Raw genomic sequence first — 22198 nt, 5'->3', positions numbered from 1 at the left:
TGCCTTTGTAAAGAATACACTAATCCATTTTTTGCCAACTCCTTCATTCATTAAGTCTTTAACTTGATCATGCGCGTATCAAGTTTAAAGAAAATAAGTTTAAAGAGAATCAGCACGTCAGTGAAAATGAATCATTTGATTTGGTATTAAATCCAGTATTTCTTTAGAATCATCAATGAACAAATCAGAAAAAAGATTAGAAATGTCTCCCCCATCTCCACCCAAGTCATGAACCAGACACCATAGACCTGACACCATACTGTATCATTTCTGTTCATTTTAATTTACAAGGACTTTTCTTCACTTGACAATGTTTCCATGACAACAGCTTGCCTATTCCCAATGTCACCTAATCCTCCAACAGTGGCTGGTAATATCAGTAAAATAATGCATAACAGAATGTTCTTTCAAAACCATTAACTTCAGCCGTTAGCCTTGTGTTTACAGAGATGAGAAAGAAGCAAGAATTTCATTTTCATCTCTGTATCAGCTTAGGCACCCTGTCTGAGACTACATTGCGATCATGATTCATATTTTATAAGGACTGCGCCTGTTCAGTGAGTGTATCAGTTATTTAAGAGCAAAGTAACCGTGCCCATGGAATAAAAAGAAGTCATTGGTGGGTTCTGGATAGTTTCTTTCTATATCAGAAGCAGACAAAGAAAAAGATGTAATGGCATATCTGTGGCCATGTGATTACCATAGGAACCCACAGCAAGCATTTATAGATGCTCAACACTCGAATCTGTGGTCACTAATACATACTAAGATTGAACATCTCCTGCCTTCATTTTAATGCTATTTTCCAGTGTACAACAGGCTGCACCGTACAGGGAGATCATGAAATATTACGCAACATTGATTAGAAAAAGAATAAAGATTTTAGACAATGCAAGACATAAAAATCAAATCAAAACAATTAAGCAAACCAAGACATCCCTGGCATACATTGATGCTTACAATGAGTTACACTCCTTTGTCATTAAAGTTCATAAATAAGACAAAGACAAGGAATTGTTTGCCCAAATTGTGTCTGAAAAGGTAGCACAGGTACCTGTTTATTTACAGATGTTACTGGGGGAAAACAAAAAAACAAAGTAGATCATTTTCCGTCGTAACCGTACAGTTTGAATCCACATGGCGTCTTTAAATGCTGCAGCTAAGATGAACCAGATAATATGAATACAGTTTTCCCCTGATGACAAGAATTACCCAGCAACATGAACCGATATTATCTCCTCTTTAGAATGATGCACGTTACACTGCTGCAGCTAGAAAACACATGAATGTGGCTGCTGGTGGAAAAAGGATGGAGAAACAGGAGAGTTTGCTTACAGATGAGTAGTGCCGGTGGTCATCCTGGTCGTTTTGATAACTTAAAAGACAGAATAACAAATTATTTAAAGTCTCTGCCCCCCTCCCCTTCATCTCTTCTGCTCAACACTGAGCATTTCTAAAGTGTTACGAGAGCTTGACTGCAATTTTTTGTTCCTTCTTCATCATCCTCTGAACCTCTTTCTCCATCTTCTTCCTTTGCTGCTCCATGGACCGCTTTTCTCTTTCAGCCATCTTCTGTTGTCTGGTAAATGAAGGCAAGACAAACATGGGAAAACAAGGCATGTCATTACAGTGCACATCAATGGAAGCTAGGACAGCAGGGTGTGGGGAAAACAAAAAAATCCTATTCCTTTCTCTTGTGTATTTATTTCATGGCTTACACTGCCACCTGCTGGTCAATTTTTGAACATACACTCCTCACATGGAAAAAAATTCACTTGCAGTATTCATCTCATACACAGTGAGCCTATAACATGCCTTCCATTGGAACAAGAGCAGATCTGAGATTGTGGGTGTTAAAATTATGTTAGATAACTAATTATGCTGCCTGTTTGGACAGTGATTTATGACACGCACGCACGTTCCCATAACAGTTCTATAACTGGTTGACAGGATTTTTCAGTTCTATATTCATCACTAATAATTCACCAAACTGGTACAGAAGCTAATCTAATTCATGTAATAAGGCATTGAAGCAATCTTTGAAACGTTACCTGAGCATCCCCTCCGCCTCCCAGGCAGCATCAGACTCGTCCTCCCAGGCGTTTGCGTCCTCCTGCCAGGTGTCCATTTCTCCCAGCTCAGCCTGTACAATGAGAGCGTTTACAATTCAGAAGGAAGGACTATGATTACAGCATTTCTATTGCAAGTGCTTTAATTTTAGAATTTGGGTTAAAACTAAGGATTGCTATTTGCACCCCTTTACCAATCACTCTTTTAGTAAATTATCCCTTCACTGCAAAGGCTGAAGTGATTACACAATCTAATGCGCAAACATGACTTAGTCTTTGCTTACCAGCTGTGTAGCATCTTAAGGCCCTTCTGCAACATGGATAACTAACCTCTCATCTGATAAAGGTTATGTAGAGGCTGGTCTTAACACACCTCAGGCCAGCTGTATGCTCCTCTCTGCAGTTTGCATTTCGACCGCACGTGGGTGTGGATGACACCTTCATATACAGTGGGTACGGAAAGACACTCATATTTAACTCACATGCTGTCCATTTCTTCTGATCCTCCTTGAGATGGTTCTGCTCCTTCATTGGAGTCCAGCTGTGTTTAATTAAACTGATTGGACTTGATTAGGAAAGGCACACACCTGTCTATATAAGACCTTACAGCTCACAGTGCATGTCAGAGCAAATGAGAATCATGAGGTCGAAGGAACTGCCCAAGGAGCTCAGAGACAGAATTGTGGCAAGGCACAGATCTGGCCAAGTTTACAAAAGAATTTCTGCAGCACTCAAGGTTCCTAAGAGCACAGTGGCCTCCATAATCCTTAAATGGAAGAAGTTTGGGACGACCAGAACTCTTCCTAGACCTGGCCGTCCAGCCAAACTGAGCAATCGTGGGAGAAGAGCCTTGGTGAGAGAGGTAAAGAAGAACCCAAAGATCACTGTGGCTGAGGTCCAGAGATGCAGTAGGGAGATGGGAGAAAGTTCCACAAAGTCAACTATCACTGCAGCCCTCCACCAGTCGGGGATTTATGGCAGAGTGGCCCGACGGAAGCCTCTCCTCAGTGCAAGACATATGAAAGCCTGCATAGAGTTTGCCAAAAAACACATGAAGGACTCCCAGACTATGAGAGAGAAGATTCTCTGGACTGATGAGACCAAGATTGAACTTTTTGGCTTTAATTCTAAGCGGTATGTGTGGAGAAAACCAGGCACTGCTCATCACCTGCCCAATACAATCCCAACAGTGGAACATGGTGGTGGCAGCGTCATGCTATGGGGGTGTTTTTCAGCTGCAGGGACAGGACGACTGGTTGCAATTGAAGGAAAGATGAATGCGGCCAAGTACAGAGATATCCTGGAAGAAAACCTCTTCCAGAGTGCTCAGGACCTCAGACTGGGCCGAAGGTTCACCTTCCAACAAGACAATGACCCTAAGCACACAGCTAAAATAACAAAGGAGTGGCTTCGGAACAACTCAGTGACCATTCTTGACTGGCCCAGCCAGAGCCCTGACCTAAACCCAATTGAGCATCTCTGGAGAGACCTGAAAATGGCTGTCCACCAACGTTCATCATCCGACCTGACAGAACTGGAGAGGATCTGCAAGGAAGAATGGCAGAGGATTTCCAAATCCAGGTGTGAAAAACTTGTTGCATCATTCCCAAGAAGACTCATGGCTGTACTAGCTCAAAAGGGTGCTTCTACTCAATACTGAGCAAAGGGTCTGAATACTTATGACCATGTGATATTTCAGTTTTTCTGTTTTAATAAATTTGGAAAAATTTCTACATTTCTGTTTTTTTTCTGTCAAGATGGGGTGCTGAGTGTACATTAATGAGAAATAAAATGAACTTTCTTGATTTTAGCAAATGGCTGCAATGAAACAGAGTGAAAAATTTAAAGGGGTCTCAATACTTTCCGTACCCACTGTAGCTGCTGCAGAGAGCATACTCCTCCCTGGATAGAGCCAACACATCAGTGTGGATCATGTTCTTTGACTTCTCGAGCGTCTTTAACACCATCAAGCCCATGCTAGTGAGAGAGAAGCTGGAGGACATGCTGGTGCAAGCCCCCTTTGTCTCTTGGGTCATAGAATACCTCACAGGCAAGCCACAGTTTGTGAGGCTACAGCGCTGGGTGTCTGACTATCTGGTGAGTAATGTTGGAGTCCCGCATGGAACAGTCCTACCTCCTTTCCTCTTTACCATCTGCAGACCTGACTTCAAATACAACTCCAACTCATGTCATCTTAAAATATACTCTGATGAAACTGCTATCGTTGGGTGTATTGAAGATGGACAGAAGGAGGAGTCTCAGGGCCTGGTGGAGAGGTCCATGAGGGTGTGTGGGGAGAATCACCAACAGCTGATTGTGAACAAGACAAAGGAGACTGTGGTAGACCTAAAAAGGAATAAATCCTCTCCTTTCCCTGTCTGCATTAGTGGGACTGACTTGTAGGTGTAAAACTGGATGACAAGCTGGATTGGTCCACCTAAACTTACACGATCAGTCTGTTGTTGTGAGCATCATGAATGAAACCTTTATTGCCCCTAGGGGAATTTGACTTGCACAGAGCATAAAAAACACAATACAAACAATGTACAGGACAGCACATAAAAACACACTAAAGTATCACCTGATTAAATGAGGTATTTCAGCAAGTTAAATAAAGTGCAGAGTGCCGAGTTCGTCCTGTATAATCAGTTCTTATTAAGCAGCTGAATACTGTGTGGAACAATGGATGTAATGCCTCTTTTAGTCCTCATCGTGGACATTCTGTACCTGTGCCCTGAATTCAACAGTTCATACTCTGACCAAAGGGGGTGCAGAGGGTCAGCTGTGATCTGACCGGTCTGTCAGGAAAGAAATGCTGTACATTTGATTCCCAGTTATCTTGCTGCCTAGTTTAACAACATTGTCCAGTTTGTTCTAATTTTGTAAGGACAATGCTCCTCCCCAACACTAAATACAAAAGGTCAGCACACTTTCAATAAAAGTCTTGTAAAATAGTTTCAGCATATTGCTGTCAAGTTTCCTCAAAAAATAGAGGCGCTGTTGAGCCTTTGCATACCTTGCATTTGTGTTGGCGTTGCATGTCAGTTTGTTGTCAGTTAATGTGCCAAGATACTTTTAGTCTTGTACATCTTTGCTGTTGTGTACTGGTCAGTGGGCCCTGGGCACCAAAGTAAAATATGTAAACACATTGATCAAGAAGGCTGAGTCTGCATGTCAGGTTGGATAAGATGGTTGAGGCCAGAATACTGGCTAAACTGTTCTCAATAATGGACAAAGTCTCCCACCCTCATGTTTTGAAACATTACACGTATAGTTACCTAGTATGTGTCTTAATATTATCCTTACCATTTCTACTCTTACTCTGCAATCTTGTTTATTTCAATTTATGTACTTTCTGCAACTTACTGACCTCAGTTGTTTAGTATCTTTTAGCCTTTAGTGTGTTTTGTGTGCAACTTCCTTTAATGTAATGTCTAGTTTTTGCTGCTACAACAACACAATTTCCCTCCCGGGATTTAATAAAGTTATACTCTCTCTCTCTTTCAAATATCTATCAGCATGTCTATCTAAAATAAAGGTTAAAAGGTCATTCAGACAGTCAGTTCGCAAATGTTCATTCTGTATGAAAAGGTATTAAAACATTCCTGGAAGCGCTAAGGAAAGACAGTCCAAGGACAGACGAGGAGTTTACACATCATTCATCTTTACTCTTGGATAGTGTTAATCGTAACTATCATCACACACTGGGAAAAGCAAGCAACACCTTCATTGTAAAGCTCAGTGTCCAATGCCAGCATAATGGAGGGCTTTAATAGCAGAGACTTTGTGTATAAGGAATAATTGATTGCATGTTTCCTGGAAAATGTTTATGTCTAGCTTTTTTCTAAGCCTCATTAAGTCTGATTGTATCATCTGTGTGGAATACCAGGATTTCCACATTTCTCTGGTCGCTTAAATTTGTAGATAACCTTTTGTTTTAAGTAAATTGTCAGATACATTGGCCCGACAAGTATCCATGACAACAATAATAATCACAAGGCTAATTAGTTTTACTTATTGAGAGTGTACATTCTTTATACAGTGAACATACACAACACAGGGATCCGTACTAATCGTCTGTATCAACCAGAGGTGGGACAAAGTCATTGCTTTGCAAGTCACAAGTAAGTCTCAAGTCTTTGGTCTCAAGTCCCAAGTCGAGTCAAAAGTCCTAACCTTTGAATTTCGAGTCCTAAACAAGTCATTAGCACTCTTCACCAAATGAAATGCCATTTTAACAGAGTAATAATTTGCTACAGTTACATAAATCACGATTGATTATATGATTTTATTCAGCCTACTTCTAAAATAACAGCACCAGTGTGACTGACTCTGTTTTGTTTATTTTTCCTAAATTCAGTTTTTTCCATTTTTATTTGACTGAATTCTGTGTTTGATGGTGTGTTCCATGAGATCAGATCACTGATTTGGGTCATTTTATCAGATCATGTCAGGAAATTGAGACATTTTTAAATATAAATTAACTTGCCTTTATTTATTTTCTAAAAGGTAGTATGCCTAGTGCCCAGGCCACCCTTGCTCCCCCTTTTTTTACAGTGTGTGTGAAGACGCTCCCAGACTACAGCAGGCTGTGAGATAACAGCCTACCAATTTTAATGTGCTGATTGTTGATAAATACAGTATGCAAACAAGCTGAGAGAGAACGGGGAAAAGTCCAAACAGCCGTTTGACCGGATTATGTACCTTCCCGAGCATAAAGACTTGGTCCATATTGACCGTAGCTATCAAGGTCCATACAGATCACGGACTGTGTTGCGCTAAAAGTAAATAGGTGCGTGCGATGGCTGGCGTTCCGGTGTGTGTGTGTGTGTGTGTGTGTGTGTGTGTGTGTGTGTGTGTGTGTGTGTGTGTGTGTGTGTGTGTGTGTGTGTGTGTGTGTGTGTTGCAGGCGCGAGCTGACACAAACACACACACAGATGAGGAGCAGCAGCAAGAAGCTGCAGGTACACCAAACGTGCGTAAAACTCCTCATATATTTTATAAAAAACTCAAAGTCATGTGACTCGAGTCCACACCTCTGGTATCGACTGTTACTGCCCTCGCTTTAAGGGTATCCAATTAGATTTTTCTATTAAATATGTCTATCATTGACATTAATCAGGTTAATGTATTGCACTGTATTTTAATAAAGCTGCATTACATTGGGCACTACTGTCCAGAAGAAAACTCAGACAAAACTGATAAAGATTCTGGATGTGTGAGAAACAGAGAACCTGCCGGATGCTTCAGGTGGTATAAAAGTTCAGACTTACTGAAGGTGGACTGAAGGTCATCATATCCTGAGAGGCGGCCAATCTGCTGGAGAAACCTGCCGACCCATCAGCCACCGGGTAGTTCAAAGGCTCCCTCTTCTTCAGCACTATCTGCAACACGGAAACCACAGATTGTGTTTAACTAAGTCACTTTGTAAAGCATTACAATACCAGTCTTGATATAAATGTATAACTGGACAGAATGCAAGAGAAACGTTGTGTTAGTTATTATGTAGGAACACTATTTTGTGCACTGTCATGCTCTCCTGCGTTAAGATTAGAATTATTTACACAGTGAACATAGAAAAAACTCAGTCAGTCACCTCAATTTCTTTAAACACTAGTCTGAAGATTCTGTTGGCTGACCTTTTATTCATTCTACATCACATTCAAATCAATCTTTAATGAACAGAATATTTGGTAGGGGTGCATTTAAATTAATTAATTAAATTCATTCATTCATTAAATAATAATCGGTTACAGAAAAAATGTAATCGATAATTGTTTTGTAGTCCACATTTTTATGAATGTTTCTTGTTGCATTGTGGGTTCTAGGATCGGCCTAATTCAAAACAGAAGAAAAGGAGCATGAGCGCAAAAGAAAATAGATGACAAACAAAGCCCTGATAAAGGCTCTGTGCTGAAATGCGTCCGTTGTTGATCCATACGCTGCTACCCTGACAAAAATATCCCTTTAATTAACCCCCTATGAACACAATGAACAAAAAGTCCCAAACAAACAAAATATGCAACATGATCTACGAAAGCTCAGTTCAAATTGTCTTTTTAATCCACAGAAAAAGAAGGACTTTCACTTCGCGATTACCGCTTTACTCCGCTAAACCAATGACGTTTGATCATCCAGGACAGAGCAGCATAACTAGATGTTTTCCTATATTTTGGAATTTTAGATGATTATTCTTTTAATAACTACAAAAAGGAACAACCTTATAGGGAGACAGAGCTCATAGCAGACGGACGAGTGAGATTGAGCGAGTGTGTCATTACGCACAGAGGAGAAAGATGAAACAGTTCACCTGTTCTATTGTAACTTCATTTACCAGAGTAAAGTGTGCTCTACACTGCAGACTGGAGTCTTTGTTAACACAATGTTGCTGTCAAAACAGCTTCAACGTGCCATGAGTGCGCATTGATGTCTGCACGTCCGCTCACCACACTCGCTGCTCTAATTATAATACAGTGTTAAAACGGTCAAAACACGTCTGTGTGAATTTTTATTTGAGGTTTGCTGTCTGTTGATGTAAGAAATGTTATATTTGAATGTTAATACAAAGGCTTATTACTAACAATTATTAAAATCCCGAAGATTCAAATGAATCAATAGATACAGTCGGCATCGCGTCATAGTTGGGGGCGGGGCCTCCCGTGGGGGAAAAGAATCACAGAAAAAAAAGAACTACAAAACGATTACTCGAGTACTCGCTTTAACAATGGCAAGAGTAATCGATTAGAGAAAAATTTGCATTTCTGCACCCCTAATATATGGTGATACCTGCTGTACATCATAGCAGGTAATTCAAGTTTACCAACTACTTTTCTTTATTTTGCTAAACTGTCATCTGCCATTTTTTTTTTTTTAATCTAGACATACATGAGAAATATATTACATCTTTGTGTGTACACCTTAACATAGCATAACAAGCTGTGTCTACTTTTGTACAAACATGTTGTACAAGCAGAAGGACAATGCTGGCCAGGGTCTGTCAAAGACGCCTGAAAAAACAACAAGCGCTTACATTTACATCAGCTATGCATGTATGACTGTATTTACTGTTTCATGTCTAGAAACAGAAACCATGACGTTAGATTTTGTGAAGCAGTGGACTTGTGCACTGCAGCATTCCTTGACCAAAAGCTTGGATTAGCTCACAAAGTATCTGGGGCAACAAAATTGATGATGGACTGATGACATGTCTCAAAATCGGAGTCACCATAGCTTAAATATTCCCTGGTAGAAAACCGGAACTGTTATATATTTTAGCACATATTTGATAAGCTTGAGCATACACATGAGGAAGTTATGTTTTATTGATGTGGACATGTGGAGGGATGAAATGGACATTATGGAAAAAGACTGCACACTTAACATTTATCTATCTAACATTTACCTCATGTCTGAGGACATGTTTAATAAACAAAGGACATTTTTAAACTATTAAACAGTGCCAGATATGTGACATGTAATAAAATGATATGTCCCAGATGTTTTATATTTCATGAATTGTGCATCTCCATGGTGATGCTAAATCAGCTGTACTGTCTGCAAACATACCTTCTGTGTTTTCCTGATGGTGGGAGCCATGTCTTTGAAGTAGTCCGGTTCGTCATCTTCCTCGTTGGGTGAAGGGGAAACATTTCCGTTTCCACCTTCGATCTTAATACTTGTAGGAGCATCTTCATCCCAAGAGCTCCATTCCTCAATCTCTGGCTGTGCAGATAACAAAATTAAATACAATTTACATGTGATAGAACAGCTTGTGAATACAACAACAGTAGCTACTACATGCAAGTTTAAAATAATTATTACAACAGTTTTTTTCTTTTAAAGACATACCCTAAAATGATGTTAATGGGGGCAATACTGACCTGTTTTGGTACTGATGATGAAAAATCCACTGTTGTTGGGAGAGTAATTTGATCACCGCTGAGCTTGCGGCCCCTTCCAGTCCTACCAAGTAAGATCAGAACATGTCAAAAGGATCTATGTTGTAGAAAGCAGCAACTTACAGAACACTGTTATCAGACACTAAGGTCATGTATCTTTTATGTAGGGAGATTGATCCATCGTTAGTAAATACATTTCCTTGTAGCATTATAGCCAGTAAGGTTAAAAAAAAAAAAAAATAACTCCACTTTCCGGGAGCCCTGTTTAAAGGCAGTTCCACAAAACTGCCTTTAAACAGGAATCAACATAATTCTTTATAAGTAATAACAGCTATTTAGTGATGTTACGTGCATCCCGTCCTTTTGTCATGTGTTTGTTAGTAATGTTGCATCGACAATACTGTTAATAAAGACAATAGTGTGTATTAGTGTTACTTGGCCTTCAGACTCACCTGCATATCAACCTTTTAAAGAAAGAGAGCAAGCTGGCTAGACATGTGCAGATCTTGAAAAGACGGAACTGAGTGATGGCCATGATGATTTTGGGCTATTGGGAAAGAAAGGAGAACATATTAGTATTAGGGTTTACAGTGATGTAAGAGTGGCTCTTGTTCTACTAAAGAGGATGTGAAACAAGTCCAGTCAAACCATCACCATTGTAATGCTATTTTGGACGTGTATAGTGTTTGCCAGTGTTGACATGTGGTGCAAATATTATAACTAAACAGCGATGATTTTATTCTATTGGTAGATTCGTCGCAATTTTCACCATGGAACAAAAACATCAAGCTAAGGTAAAACACAACCATTACTAATTGTAAATTAAAGAAACGCGTCTTTAATTATGGAAATTTGCATCCTAGTTATTACAGAAAGAGATTCTCACCTTGCAGTATGTCAATAGACCGTATGCAAAGCAGCTGCTGTCTTCTAGTATCCAGAAGAGAGAGGTTCATTTATTGGCTAACCGTTCCTTGCTAGCTTAGCTCACAGGAAATCATGATATATCTGAAACCCTTAAATGTATGGCCAGGACAACACATGTGCAGCTACAAAATATATCGTTGTCATGTCAAAACCAAGCATGTAACAGCTGTTCATCCCGATGAGGTTTCATGACCAAACTCCTTAATTTGTGTCGTCTCTCATCTCTGTCCCATGGCTGCCATCTTTGAACTGGGAGGAGCAGGAACAGGGAAGTAAAGCGTGGTACTGATGCATTCAGGTACCGTGGGAAATTGAGGCAGCTACTTCCATAAACTAATTCCTCCTTGTTGAACACATATGTCATAGCTATGTATTTCTGTGAAATCCACGCTATGAATTAACTACTTCAAGACATGCAAGTGGGAATGTGCATCAAAAACAACAGGCTTGGTGCATTTTTTAAGGTCACCCTGATGGATGTCCTTTATCCTGACATTTTTTACCCTCGTAAAAATGCTGAAATATTATACTCTATATAGGTGTGGGAAAACATAGTGCAGTGATAAAATTGCATAAATGAGAATGGTAGTGGAAGACGCAATAAGAGGCGAGGTTAACTCACAAAGAAAAACTCAACGGTACACCTAGTCTTTGGATTACATTAAAAAACATTGTTGTTTGTCGATATTAAAAATTTTAAACTAGGTAAAAACAATGCAAAATTGGAAATAACGCACTGAATTACTTTAAAACCAGTAGTTTCACATTTACGTGTCTGCGCTAAGTGTAATACGAGCCTTGTCGTCATCACAAACTAGCCAATCAGAAAACGACTAGGACGGAAGTGGGATATTTGAAATCTGGCAGTTGAAGTCGAGCCTTTTATTCTGTCGTATTCAAGAAAAGGGATTAATAACATCGGAAAATGGTGAGAGCTTGTGAATTTATTTATTGAATACGCCTCTATGTTGATGTAACCACAAACGAGTATGCGTTACCACGGGGGAACAACTTTGTCAAATTAGTTATCCTGAACAGCAGGGTACGCTTTCTTGTCAGCTAGCTAAGTAAGCTAAGCTAACACTGATTGTAAACACGAAGGTGCAAATACTTTAGCGAAGTACAATTCATTTATGAAAAATATGCTCAGTTTATCTCCATAGCAGGTTTACATTACCCAATGATTAAAGACAGTTTATACGTGTAATAAGTAAATAGTACAGTCTCTGTGTTTACCACATCTTTGCTGTAAGCTCGTTTCCACATTACTTCTTACATACTGATGCACGTTGTCTTTCTTTCGATGCATTGGCGATCTTTGTTTATACATCCTTTCAAGAGATCACGCACAACCTCATCTTGATTTGATGCATCTGCCCTTCAATTTCAGATGGAGGAAGAGGAGCATACAGACAGAAAGCAGCAGCTGGCCATGCTTCATCAAAAGCTCAACAAAATTAAAAAGTATTTTAATGAAGGTAATTGCATGTCAGAAGTCACGTCACTATTAGATCAATGTAAGTCAAAGTCTATATACCCATGCTTCATGACACTATAATGACATCGGACTTCTTTTCAGATGACACAGACAATATCAACCAGGTTATTGGCTCCAACTCACCTGAATCATGTCATTCATATTTGATGGACCTGGAAAAGAAAGGGGACCCTCAGCTGGATCGTAACCACCTCACCAGACTCGTTGACTTCTATACCAGGGTGTTCTCCAATATGCCACTGGGGAATCATTGTCAGAATGAGAGCTATGCCAGGATGTTGGTCAGATTTGCAGAGCTAAATGCGTAAGTCACCAGACTTATCACTTCAATATCAAATACTTTTCATGTGCATGCCAAATTGAATCATGGGTGGTTTTTATTCTGATTTTTGTTTTAGAATCCAAGATGTGAATGAGGCAGAATCCAACTTCAATGTTGCAAGATCTCACAGCCAGAACTTTGCATTTGTTCACATTGCACATGCGCAGTTTGAACATTCTCAAGGTACAGAAATTTACTGTTTGGTATTTCTTTCACATCTGAGCTCTCATGATTTGTTATCTTGGTTATTTAAGTGTCTGCTTTTCATCTTACCAGGCAACACAAAAAGAGGCATTTACATATTGCAGAATGCCATTGAAGTGGGGGCCAGACCAAAGGAACTGCTAGAGGCGGCTTTGCAAAGCATGCAGACAGGAAAAACACAGCTTGTCTGTTTAGAGGATAAGGAAAACATATCACGTGAGTTTGTGTTTTTGTTGAATTTTTAGGGTAAATTCTTGACTGATGTAAACAAAAAAAAACAAGAAGAATTTATTGTTACTGTCCCATCCTAAAATATAGTGTTGTGGCTTTTTCTTGTTTAATGTTTCCTGTTTTCACTCTTTCACTCTCAGATTTTTCAAACAGTTATGTGCACAGTTCTGTCAGAAAAGGCTCAGAGTCACAAAAAGTTAGCAGAATATCTGACGGGACCGGCGAGCTTCAGCTTTCTAGCGTTTTTGCTTCAGGGTAAGAAAGAACAACTTTTTTCGTGCATAAGAAGGCCTCTGTTTGATTTGAGGAATTGAACAAACTATGTTGATCCCTGCAGGACTGAGCCCTCTGTTGGATCATCAGATGACCAGCTACCATGCTGGAGATCTGGGTCCCAACGAAAGAGAGCAGTGGGCATGGTGAGGGATACGTTTTTCCTCCAAAACAAAATCGAATAAAATTTGTATAAAATAATGTTTTGGGCTATAAAGTTTCTTTCTGATCTTTTGGGTTCCAGCCAGTGAGAGTTCCTATAGTGCCTTTCTCTATCCCGGAAAAGGATGATGATGAAGACTACATTCATGAGAGGTCCTCAACGAAAAGTGATGCTTCAGTTCACAGCAGTTTATCGAGGTAACATTCTGTCCTCAAACTAGTTTCAGTGTGTTTTGAGGCCAAATGTTTGTAAACTTTGTTGTTTAAATATTCCATTGTCATGTTGGAAAGAGTTGAAAAGCGGTTTTCACACACGTATCCCTAAAAATTTGAGGACAGCCCAACCCTGAAATCTTCCTGAGTAGTTTATTCACACATCATGTTTCTCACACTGTGTGGTTGTCCCTGTTGGATGGGAGGGAGCGGTGGACTCAGGAGGCAGGATGTGATGTGAAAAAGATTCTGCAGGAATCCAATATGTTGGCAAAGCAACAGAGTTCAACACAATACTGACAGTTTTTGCCTTTATATCAATGCTACGTGTAATTACACATATTACCAGTATCAACGAATGGGTGGAAAAGAACACACTGGAAACGAAGAGATTACTGCTTCATTAAAGTCCAAGCACTGGTGGCACATGATATAAGCTTATGTTGTCGCCCCCAAAGGCTCAGTCTGAGGGGAATTTTCCTTGATACATCCTGCTGTGTTCACACATCGTCTCACACTGACTTCACGCAGAAGTTTGACTAGCGAGCTGGCAGGAAAATGTCTAGGTAAAGTTAGGGTGAACAATTGAGCTGATTGCATTCACCAATGAAGTTCACCTGAAAAAAAAGTAAATTTTCAGGATTTTTGTGCATGTGTGAAACAGTTTAACAGTACTGAAGACACACGTGGTTAGCTTTATTTATGATATTAATCAAACAATTTGCAAAAGAGTTTTGATAATCATACAGTGCTGTGTTTTTAATGCTAAGATAGTGTCCCCCCTTTTGAAATGTATTTTGGAGCGCTGCTGTTTTTATTTTGTTTTGTTTTCTCATGACATTTTTCTGCTGAGAAACTACAGGGCATATATAGAATCATGATACTGGAGTAATGTGTGACTCTTTTAAAAAATATATAGATATTTTTGGGCCACTGTTGCCTTTTATTAGATAGGACAGCTGAAGAGAGACAGGAAATGTTGGGGGAGAAAGATGGGGATGACATGAAGCTAAATGCTGCGGACCTTCGGTCGCTGCGATGAGGACTATAGCCTCTGTACAAGGGGCATGCAACATAACCGCTAGGCCATGCAGCGCAGCTTATCGGTGAAGTATGTCCCTAAGAGTAGTGTTTCTATTGTGTTACAGTGTTTGCTTTTATTTAAGGAAAACAATTCAAATCGGCACGCACATCCGAGAAGGTTAAAATGCTGGACCAAAAAACATCAAAGATAGAAAGAAGTACTGAGTCCGCCCACCTTCTGGTATGTGGATTCAGTACTTCTTTCCATGTTTATATTTAGGGCCATAGTTTTTTTCTTTAGTGTATAATTGAAGTTCACTGTGAAGTGATATGTGTTATGGTGTTTTCACCTCCTTAGCTCTGCCTAAGCTCACTTTTTCCCAACAGTTTGGTTTTTATTTCTATTACTTAGTAAAGCCCCGTAATGTGTGAATTTTGTGATTGGTGACATCGTCGTAGAATATACATTTCAATGAATTGAATAATGATATATGAGAAGGGTTTTTATAATTTGCTTGTGTTTTATTTTGTTTCAGGCAAACATCAGGTTCAAGCATGAACTCAGTATTTGGGCTGTCGTCCACAAAGAAAAATGTCGTCCATAGAGCTTTCCAAGTGAGTATGAATACGCTTCTGTTGTTGGGTATTATACAGAAACGCTCTTGTTTTTATTATCAGTGTAACATCTTTCTCTTCTGTGTTCTTAGCCACACGTTATCAGCCCAGAACATTGCTCTTGGGAGGACCAGGCAGCTGTGGACTCCACCACCACACTTCTTCACTCACATGACACAAAGAACACCTTGAAAATGGAAGGTACTCTTAAACCTTGAAACAATGCTCCACTGAATACCTGCACTTTGTTAAATAGCCAATACGACTTTTGAGCCGAGTTAACTGTTGTGATGTCCTTGTTTTTATTTCTTTTTTCAAGCAGATGTTACGTACAGCTTTGACCAGGTGGTAAATACAAACTCCCCCGAGTCATTTTGGACATATCTGATGAACCTGGAGAAAAGAGGAAACCCTCACACAGACATCAACCTTCTTAATAAACTCAAGGACTGTTATTCCAAAATCTTCTCCAGGCTTCCAATAAGGCAGTTCAGCAAAAACGCCACCTATGCCAGAATACTAGTCAGATATGCAGAACTCAAAGGGTGAGTGTGTCTGCATTACAGTTTTGGGACTGTGTGGTGTTTGTGTTAAACTGCCTATCCAGTGGCATCCATGGTTAAAGGAGGGCCTTGTCTGAAAGTACTTTTGCAATTACTTTTAGAGGATCATCTTAATCGATGTGTGATCGATGATGTTTCCTAAAAAGATGAATTAGATGTTAAACACATGAAAAACTACTGTGAGCAGTTTATGAAATAGACTGAAATGTACTCTGATGCATCTTCATAAAAAGACGACAAGCAAAAAATGCCTCTGTTTACTTTCTGTGTTTTATGTTACTATATTCAGTTTTATTAGTATTGAGTTTGAGTATTGAGTTGATTTGTTAAGGAGGGTAATCCAACTTTTTTATCATTGACAAAGTGAACCATTATACATCAATGTGAATGTTATCTCTGTAGAGTGAATCATGAAGGGGTGAATAATGAACTCCTTTCATGTCTAAAGTTTGTGTCTGCCTTTTCTTGTTCCATACATTTGAATTCTTTGCATACAGCTCTTCGATAACATAAAAAAGACTAGGTGTCAGAATGTTCAGCTCAGTATTTGTTAAAAAAAATTCAAGGTGTACCCTAATTTCTTTCTTTTTCTTTTGAAGGATTGAAGACTGTGATGAAGCACAAGACCATTTTATAGTCGCCAGATCAAACTGTAAAGGTTTTGCCTTCGTCCACATAGCACATGCCCAGTTTGAGGTGTCCCAAGGTATGGCTTTGTTTGTTATTATTTTATATCATTATATATGGAATAGGCTGACACATACCAAATGCAAACATGTAATTCATATAAAATAATAATAATTTATACTTTATTAATTCCGCGAGGGGAAATTCGTTTTTACACTGTGTCTAGTAAACATGCTACACACATGCACAAACAGGATCCTATGGACATGACTGATGGAGAGGTCTCAGAGTGACGGCTCCTGAGCTGGTGGGGGGGGGGGGGGGGGTTAGGTGCCTTGCTCAAGGGCACCTCGGCAGTGCTCAGTAAGTGGACTGGCACCTCTCCAGCCAGCTTGACTTGAACTTGAGCCGGCGACCCTCCAATTCCCAACCCAAGTCCCTACAGACTGAGCTACTGCCGCCCCATATACGTTCATGTCCTACTTTTCTTACAACTCTAACGTTTGTTCAGTAATTGTGTCGACTATGTTCTGAATAGTGTTTCCCTTTCTTTCTCTAATAAGGTAATGTGATCAAAGCCACTTCCATTCTGCACAAAGCTCAGGCATTGAATGCCAGGCCAGCAGAGCTCCTGGAGATGGCCATACGAAACCTAAAGGCTGGTTTAAAACAGCTTGTTCCTGCCAGAGAAGAAGAACACTCCACAGGTACGCAGTAGTCATCAAAGAGTCCTTCATGAAGCACACACTAGGGCATGGTCAATGACATGTGTTTTGTGTTTTTTATTCAGATTTGCAAACATATGTTCCTGGAAGTTTGTCCACTTGTGTGAGACACCAGGAACCTCAGCTTCCTGCTCGGGTTCCTTTGAGCCAATCAGGTGAAAAGCTGAAACCTGTCAGCAAGGAGCCTGTAAGAGAGTGGAAGAAGCCAGCACTCGTCAACCGGCATGTTTCTCCAGAGGTCTGCTGGCACTTTTTAATCTGCTGTTAATCTTTGCAATGCATTAAGAGTACCTGTTTTAAAATGTCCTGAAATGAGCACGGGTACACAACCTGGACAGCTTTCATTATCGAGAAATCCCGGAGTGGGGTGGGGGGGTGTGGCGGCGGCCGGCCGGCCGCACAGTACAAGACAACTTTACATAGTGTGAGTGTGCCCTTATGTTTGCTGCTTCGCCCCCTTTTTCTGATTTTATATTGATTCTTAAAGATTATTACTGTATGTATTAAAATAATTCAGGGTTTTAATTCCACCAGATCAGGAATTTCAGTTGATCTGACCTTAATAAGTGACCCTTGTGAATTCTATATATCTGTAATAACTCGTGTTAAAGGGAGATAGTAAGCTGTTTAGTGAAAAAGGAGAATGTCCCAACATCTAAAGGGTTAAATGTTTAATGATACTGTACATTTCCAATCATCCATCCTGTTGAGCTTGAACTAAGCTTGTGTAGGTAGGTTCTTAGTAATCCAGGTCATGGTGAAAATTCAAAGCTTGATCCAAAGGCATCTGGACTAGTGAAATTTCTTCAAGGTCTTCAACCAGTCCCTGTGCCTTTTGATCAAGCTTCGGATTGAGCTCAACTTGTTTTTACATTTACATCAGTGAGTGGTTTAGCGCAGATATCATCTTCTAAATAACATCCAATTTATATAAATGCAATGCCAAAAGGCATATGTGCTGAATGTGTGAGAGGTTTTTCCTGCTTTTTGTCCGTTGCCAATCACATCTCTGATAATCTCGTATTTGAACAAGTTTCAGCTTTAGTTGCAAAACCTTAACAATCCTTAACAATTCCTTTCTAGGATAAACGCACCTCACCTCCTGACCCTAGAGCTGTTCCCTGTGTGCTGGAGTCTCTCCGTACTCCGTCCTACCATCTCCCATCCAGACTGAACCCTCCAACAGTCTGTCAGACACCCAACAGCTACAGAGATCAACCTGCTAACAGGTATTCTCTTGACTTTGGACTATGCTGGTCTGGAACAGAATCCTCATTTATTTATCATCATTCACTCTGACTTCATCTTTCCCCTCCAGCTTTGTTACTCCTGTTGTGAAGAGAGGCCCTGAAGTGTCTTCCTCTGCAGTGGCAGCTCACAGAGCTGGACCCGTCCAGCAGCCATGTACACCACTAAACCAATCTGCTTCTTTTCACACTCCACAGGTACAGCACATTTAAGCAGTTTTTTTTTCTGCAATCTTATAAACATCTTAAGACCCCTTCTACATATTACATGTGTAATGTAGTTTGTAATAAACCCAAATCTGGGTTTATGTAATAAAGCTGGTGTTACTTAGAAGAAACAATTCCATAACAGTGTTAAGTAAAGTCAGGAAGTAGCTTATTGATATAAGAGTGTCCATACAGCACATCACCAGGTGAAGTAAATATTCTTATGTCCACAAGAGCACTGATAAGTTACAGCTGCTGAAATAGTTCACTGAAACTCAGTCACACACTAAGAACAATGCTGGGTCTCCTGTGTCCTACTGTGTGGGAGATCAGCTGATTTGAGCAGAGATGAATATATTATATTACTGGACATTTAGAATTTAACTTCTATTGTGGTATAAGATGCTCAAAGGCATCTTTTTTTTAATGACCTTCACAAGGAATCATTTTCAACTCATGCCAAACATTTCTTTAATCTCCTCGTAGGCTTCTTTTTCTGGGTTGTCAAATGAATCCATTACCATCAAGGGCAAGCAGTTCTTCATACTTAAGATGATTGGACGAGGTGGATCCAGCAAGGTAAAGTATGATCCAGCATTTTGTGCTTTCGTCATTTGTCATTCCACCTATTCCTTCTGATTTTGTTTTCTGTGTCTTTAAGGTCTACCAGGTCCTGGACCACAAAAAGCAGCTGTTTGCTGTGAAATATGTCGACCTCTTGGAAGCTGATTCTCAAACAATAGAGAGTTACAAAAACGAGATTGAACATCTGAACCACTTGCAGCAGTACAGCGATCAAATAATTAAGCTCTATGACTAGTAAGTAGTGTGCCTGTCGTTCAACGCGTCATGCAGAATCAACAGGATACACAGTGATGGTTGTATCTATGTGTTTTCAGTGAAATAACAAACAGCTACATCTACATGCTGATGGAGTGTGGAAACTTGGATCTGAACACTTGGTTGCGAAACCGCAAAGTTGTGAATCCGCTGGAGAGGAAGTTCTACTGGAAGAACATGCTGGAAGCCGTCCAGACCATCCACAAGCATGGTGATCTCTCACTACTGTCCTCTCAAGAGTCCATGTGTTGTTTTCTAAATGGCATAATAAAACCATCTGAAAGTGTCCCCATTATAAAAACATGTATACACATTCTTTAATCGTCTCATCAGGAATCATCCACAGCGACTTGAAGCCAGCAAACTTTGTCATAGTGAATGCTTCGCTCAAGTTGATCGACTTTGGCATCGCGAACAGAATCCAACCAGATGTAACGAGCATCATGAAGGATTCACAAGTAAGATTTGTGTGATTTACTTTCTTTCAGTGAATGAACACTTTGAGTATTTCATGTGAGGAGTGTTAGCTTGCACCCATTGTTATCGGACTGAATTTAACTTCTCCTTTCATCATGCTCAGTGATGTGCATCATTAGAAATGGAACTCTGTGGAGGGACTAAAAAGATTTTGCTGCACACAAATGGTTTGATCAGATGATAGAGTGCTGTCCTTGTGTTTATACATGGTTGTTTGTTGAACACAGGTTGGAACCTTGAACTATATGCCCCCTGAAGCCATCAAAGACACCTCATCCCAGCATGGGAAGGCACGCTCAAAGGTATTTGGTGCAAGTCAATTCAAATAGCAAAACAATAATTTTTCAATTAAGCTATAAGGTAAAAATCTTACTTGTTTTTTTTTTCACTCCAAAGATCAGCCCTAAAGGGGACGTGTGGTCCCTTGGATGTATCCTGTACTGCATGACTTACAGGAAAACTCCGTTCCAGAGCATCACCAATCAGATTGCAAAGCTGCACGCCATCATCGACACATCTCATATGATTGAATTTCCTGACATCTCAGAGAAGGATCTGCTGGATGTGTTGAAGGTGAGAGGCCATGACTAAACTCTTAGTTTGACAGGAACACTTTTTTTTTTTCAAATAATAGCTTAATCAGTCACTTGTTGTATTGAATTTCACAACTTTTTAAGAGCTTGCATATTTTTTTATCGCTTAATAAAATGTTTAGGAAGAGATGGACATTCCAGACATTACATTTTTGTTTCCTTTTAATACCGGGGAATTATTACAGTCTGTATGTAAATAGCACACATTAAGACACAATGAACGGACATGAAGAGAATCATATTTGAAGTCAAAACATGCAGATTTTTTCAACAGTTGGATTTATCTTGCAATATGCTTCTCTTTTTTAAGTGTTGGCAAATTATTTTAAAACTGATTAACAAAATAAAAATATTTGAATAGAAACAATAGTTTATATAATAACTGTGTTTGGAAATATACAGGATACAGGCCACCAGATGGTCAGCTCTAGTGATTAGCTGTTCAGAGGCTGAAGTCGTGGGTGTGCACAACCGGCCATGGCCCTGTGCTGCATGTCATGCCCCGCCCTCTCCTCCCAACACTTCCTGTCTTTCTTCAGCTGTCCTATCTAATAATGGCAAAATGACACAAAAATATATTTAATAAAAAAAACATACAGGAAACTGAAGCCAGTGCTCCTGCTGAGTTTTGTGCTTAATTGTTGACAATGCAGTCATGATTCAACGTAAACTGAAGCTATAATATTTATTACAGAGAGGGTTTTGATTTGACTCAAACTGCGATGAATTTACGACTGCAGATTTATGAAAGAGACTTAACGTAAAATGTTTTTGATGATTTTGTTGTTCCAGAGGTGCTTGGTAAGAAACCCCAGAGAGAGAATCTCCATCACTGAGCTGCTGGAGCATCCGTACCTGCAGCTCAAGCCTCAGCCATCACCTGAGTCAGGTATACAACACAAACACATGTTTATAGATACCAAGTCTGTGTAGCCTGAGGCCACCTCTGTTCCCCCTGCACCTCTGACATGTACACAATTCACCTGTTTCAGAACCTCAATGTAATAGTGATCTCCAGAGGATCCTGACAGACCTCGCAGCCCTTCAGTCTCCAGGCAGCATCGTCAGAGCTGCCAATGTAAGTGTACAAGATCTGATGATAAAACTCTTTCTCCATTCACAAGTTTATCAGCTAATAAACTTTACTTTATGTCTTTCACAGAATCTGGCAAAGATGTGCAGCAGTGGCAGGAAGTTGGATGTGGCTGAGTGTGCAAAGTCAAACTAACAATCCTGGAAAACTGTTTTTTTAGGATGTTCTTTTGCCCTTTACTTTTTGGACCCCTTTAATACACTTCCATTCAGTAACTGTATTTTCTTTCTTTAAGTTGTAGTTCTAAAATATCTTTATTTTTACCTTTGCTTCCTTGAAACCACTGTCTTTATATTGCCTTATTGTAACATATACCATCTAATAATAAATGTAGGCTAGTCAAACATCCTGTATCCTTGGGCGTTGTTGATTTATTTGTCAAAGTTGTTAT

General features: G+C 39.8%; 2 protein-coding genes across 3 annotated transcripts; one reads left to right on the top strand and one right to left on the bottom strand.

Moving 5' to 3' along the window:
- Positions 1–264: 264 nt before the first annotated feature.
- Positions 265–11158, bottom strand: ebag9 (estrogen receptor binding site associated antigen 9). Its single transcript, XM_020635144.3, has 7 exons — positions 10854–11158; positions 10420–10514; positions 9950–10031; positions 9636–9791; positions 7343–7453; positions 2052–2143; positions 265–1579 (listed from the first exon to the last, which is right to left on the bottom strand). The coding sequence occupies exons 2-7, from the start codon at positions 10500–10502 to the stop codon at positions 1462–1464; spliced, it is 642 nt and encodes a 213-aa protein (XP_020490800.1). The 5' UTR covers positions 10503–10514; positions 10854–11158; the 3' UTR covers positions 265–1461.
- A 534-nt stretch (positions 11159–11692) lies between these two features.
- Positions 11693–22160, top strand: ttk (ttk protein kinase). 2 transcript variants are annotated; one of them, XM_029277389.2, is made up of 25 exons: positions 11693–11822; positions 12285–12372; positions 12474–12696; positions 12791–12897; positions 12991–13134; positions 13290–13404; positions 13487–13568; positions 13667–13782; positions 15357–15435; positions 15528–15636; positions 15758–15980; positions 16598–16704; positions 17189–17332; positions 17416–17588; positions 18434–18579; positions 18669–18795; positions 19291–19383; positions 19466–19623; positions 19704–19855; positions 19978–20102; positions 20349–20423; positions 20518–20694; positions 21507–21603; positions 21707–21792; positions 21877–22160. In XM_029277389.2, the coding sequence occupies exons 1-25, from the start codon at positions 11820–11822 to the stop codon at positions 21940–21942; spliced, it is 3015 nt and encodes a 1004-aa protein (XP_029133222.2). In that variant the 5' UTR covers positions 11693–11819; the 3' UTR covers positions 21943–22160. The 2 variants fall into 2 exon arrangements, with proteins under 2 accessions (XP_029133222.2, XP_065814045.1); XM_065957973.1 differs by having other exon boundaries at positions 15755–15980.
- The last annotated feature ends 38 nt before the right edge of the window (positions 22161–22198 follow it).

This window comes from Labrus bergylta, chromosome 8 (genome assembly GCF_963930695.1).
Source record: "Labrus bergylta chromosome 8, fLabBer1.1, whole genome shotgun sequence".
Classification (NCBI taxonomy): domain Eukaryota; kingdom Metazoa; phylum Chordata; class Actinopteri; order Labriformes; family Labridae; genus Labrus; species Labrus bergylta.
Note: the sequence above shows the minus strand (reverse complement) of the source record. Positions and strands in the feature narration are given on the sequence as shown.

What these genes read in the sequence shown, in the direction of transcription:
- ebag9 (XM_020635144.3), bottom strand. Translation starts at nt 10,502, where the DNA reads ATGGCCATCACTCAGTTCCGTCTTTTCAAGATCTGCACATGTCTAGCC. An exon ending in TGACCTTCAGTCCACCTTCA is followed by an intron (nt 2,144 to 7,342) that starts GTAAGTCTGAAC and finishes CTCATTGTACAG; the next exon opens with GCTGAGCTGGGAGAAATGGA. An exon ending in GAGGCGGAGGGGATGCTCAG is followed by an intron (nt 1,580 to 2,051) that starts GTAACGTTTCAA and finishes TTCATTTACCAG; the next exon opens with ACAACAGAAGATGGCTGAAA.
- ttk (XM_065957973.1), top strand. An exon ending in GCAGTTTGAACATTCTCAAG is followed by an intron (nt 12,898 to 12,990) that starts GTACAGAAATTT and finishes TCATCTTACCAG; the next exon opens with GCAACACAAAAAGAGGCATT. An exon ending in TCAGCCATCACCTGAGTCAG is followed by an intron (nt 21,604 to 21,706) that starts GTATACAACACA and finishes CACCTGTTTCAG; the next exon opens with AACCTCAATGTAATAGTGAT.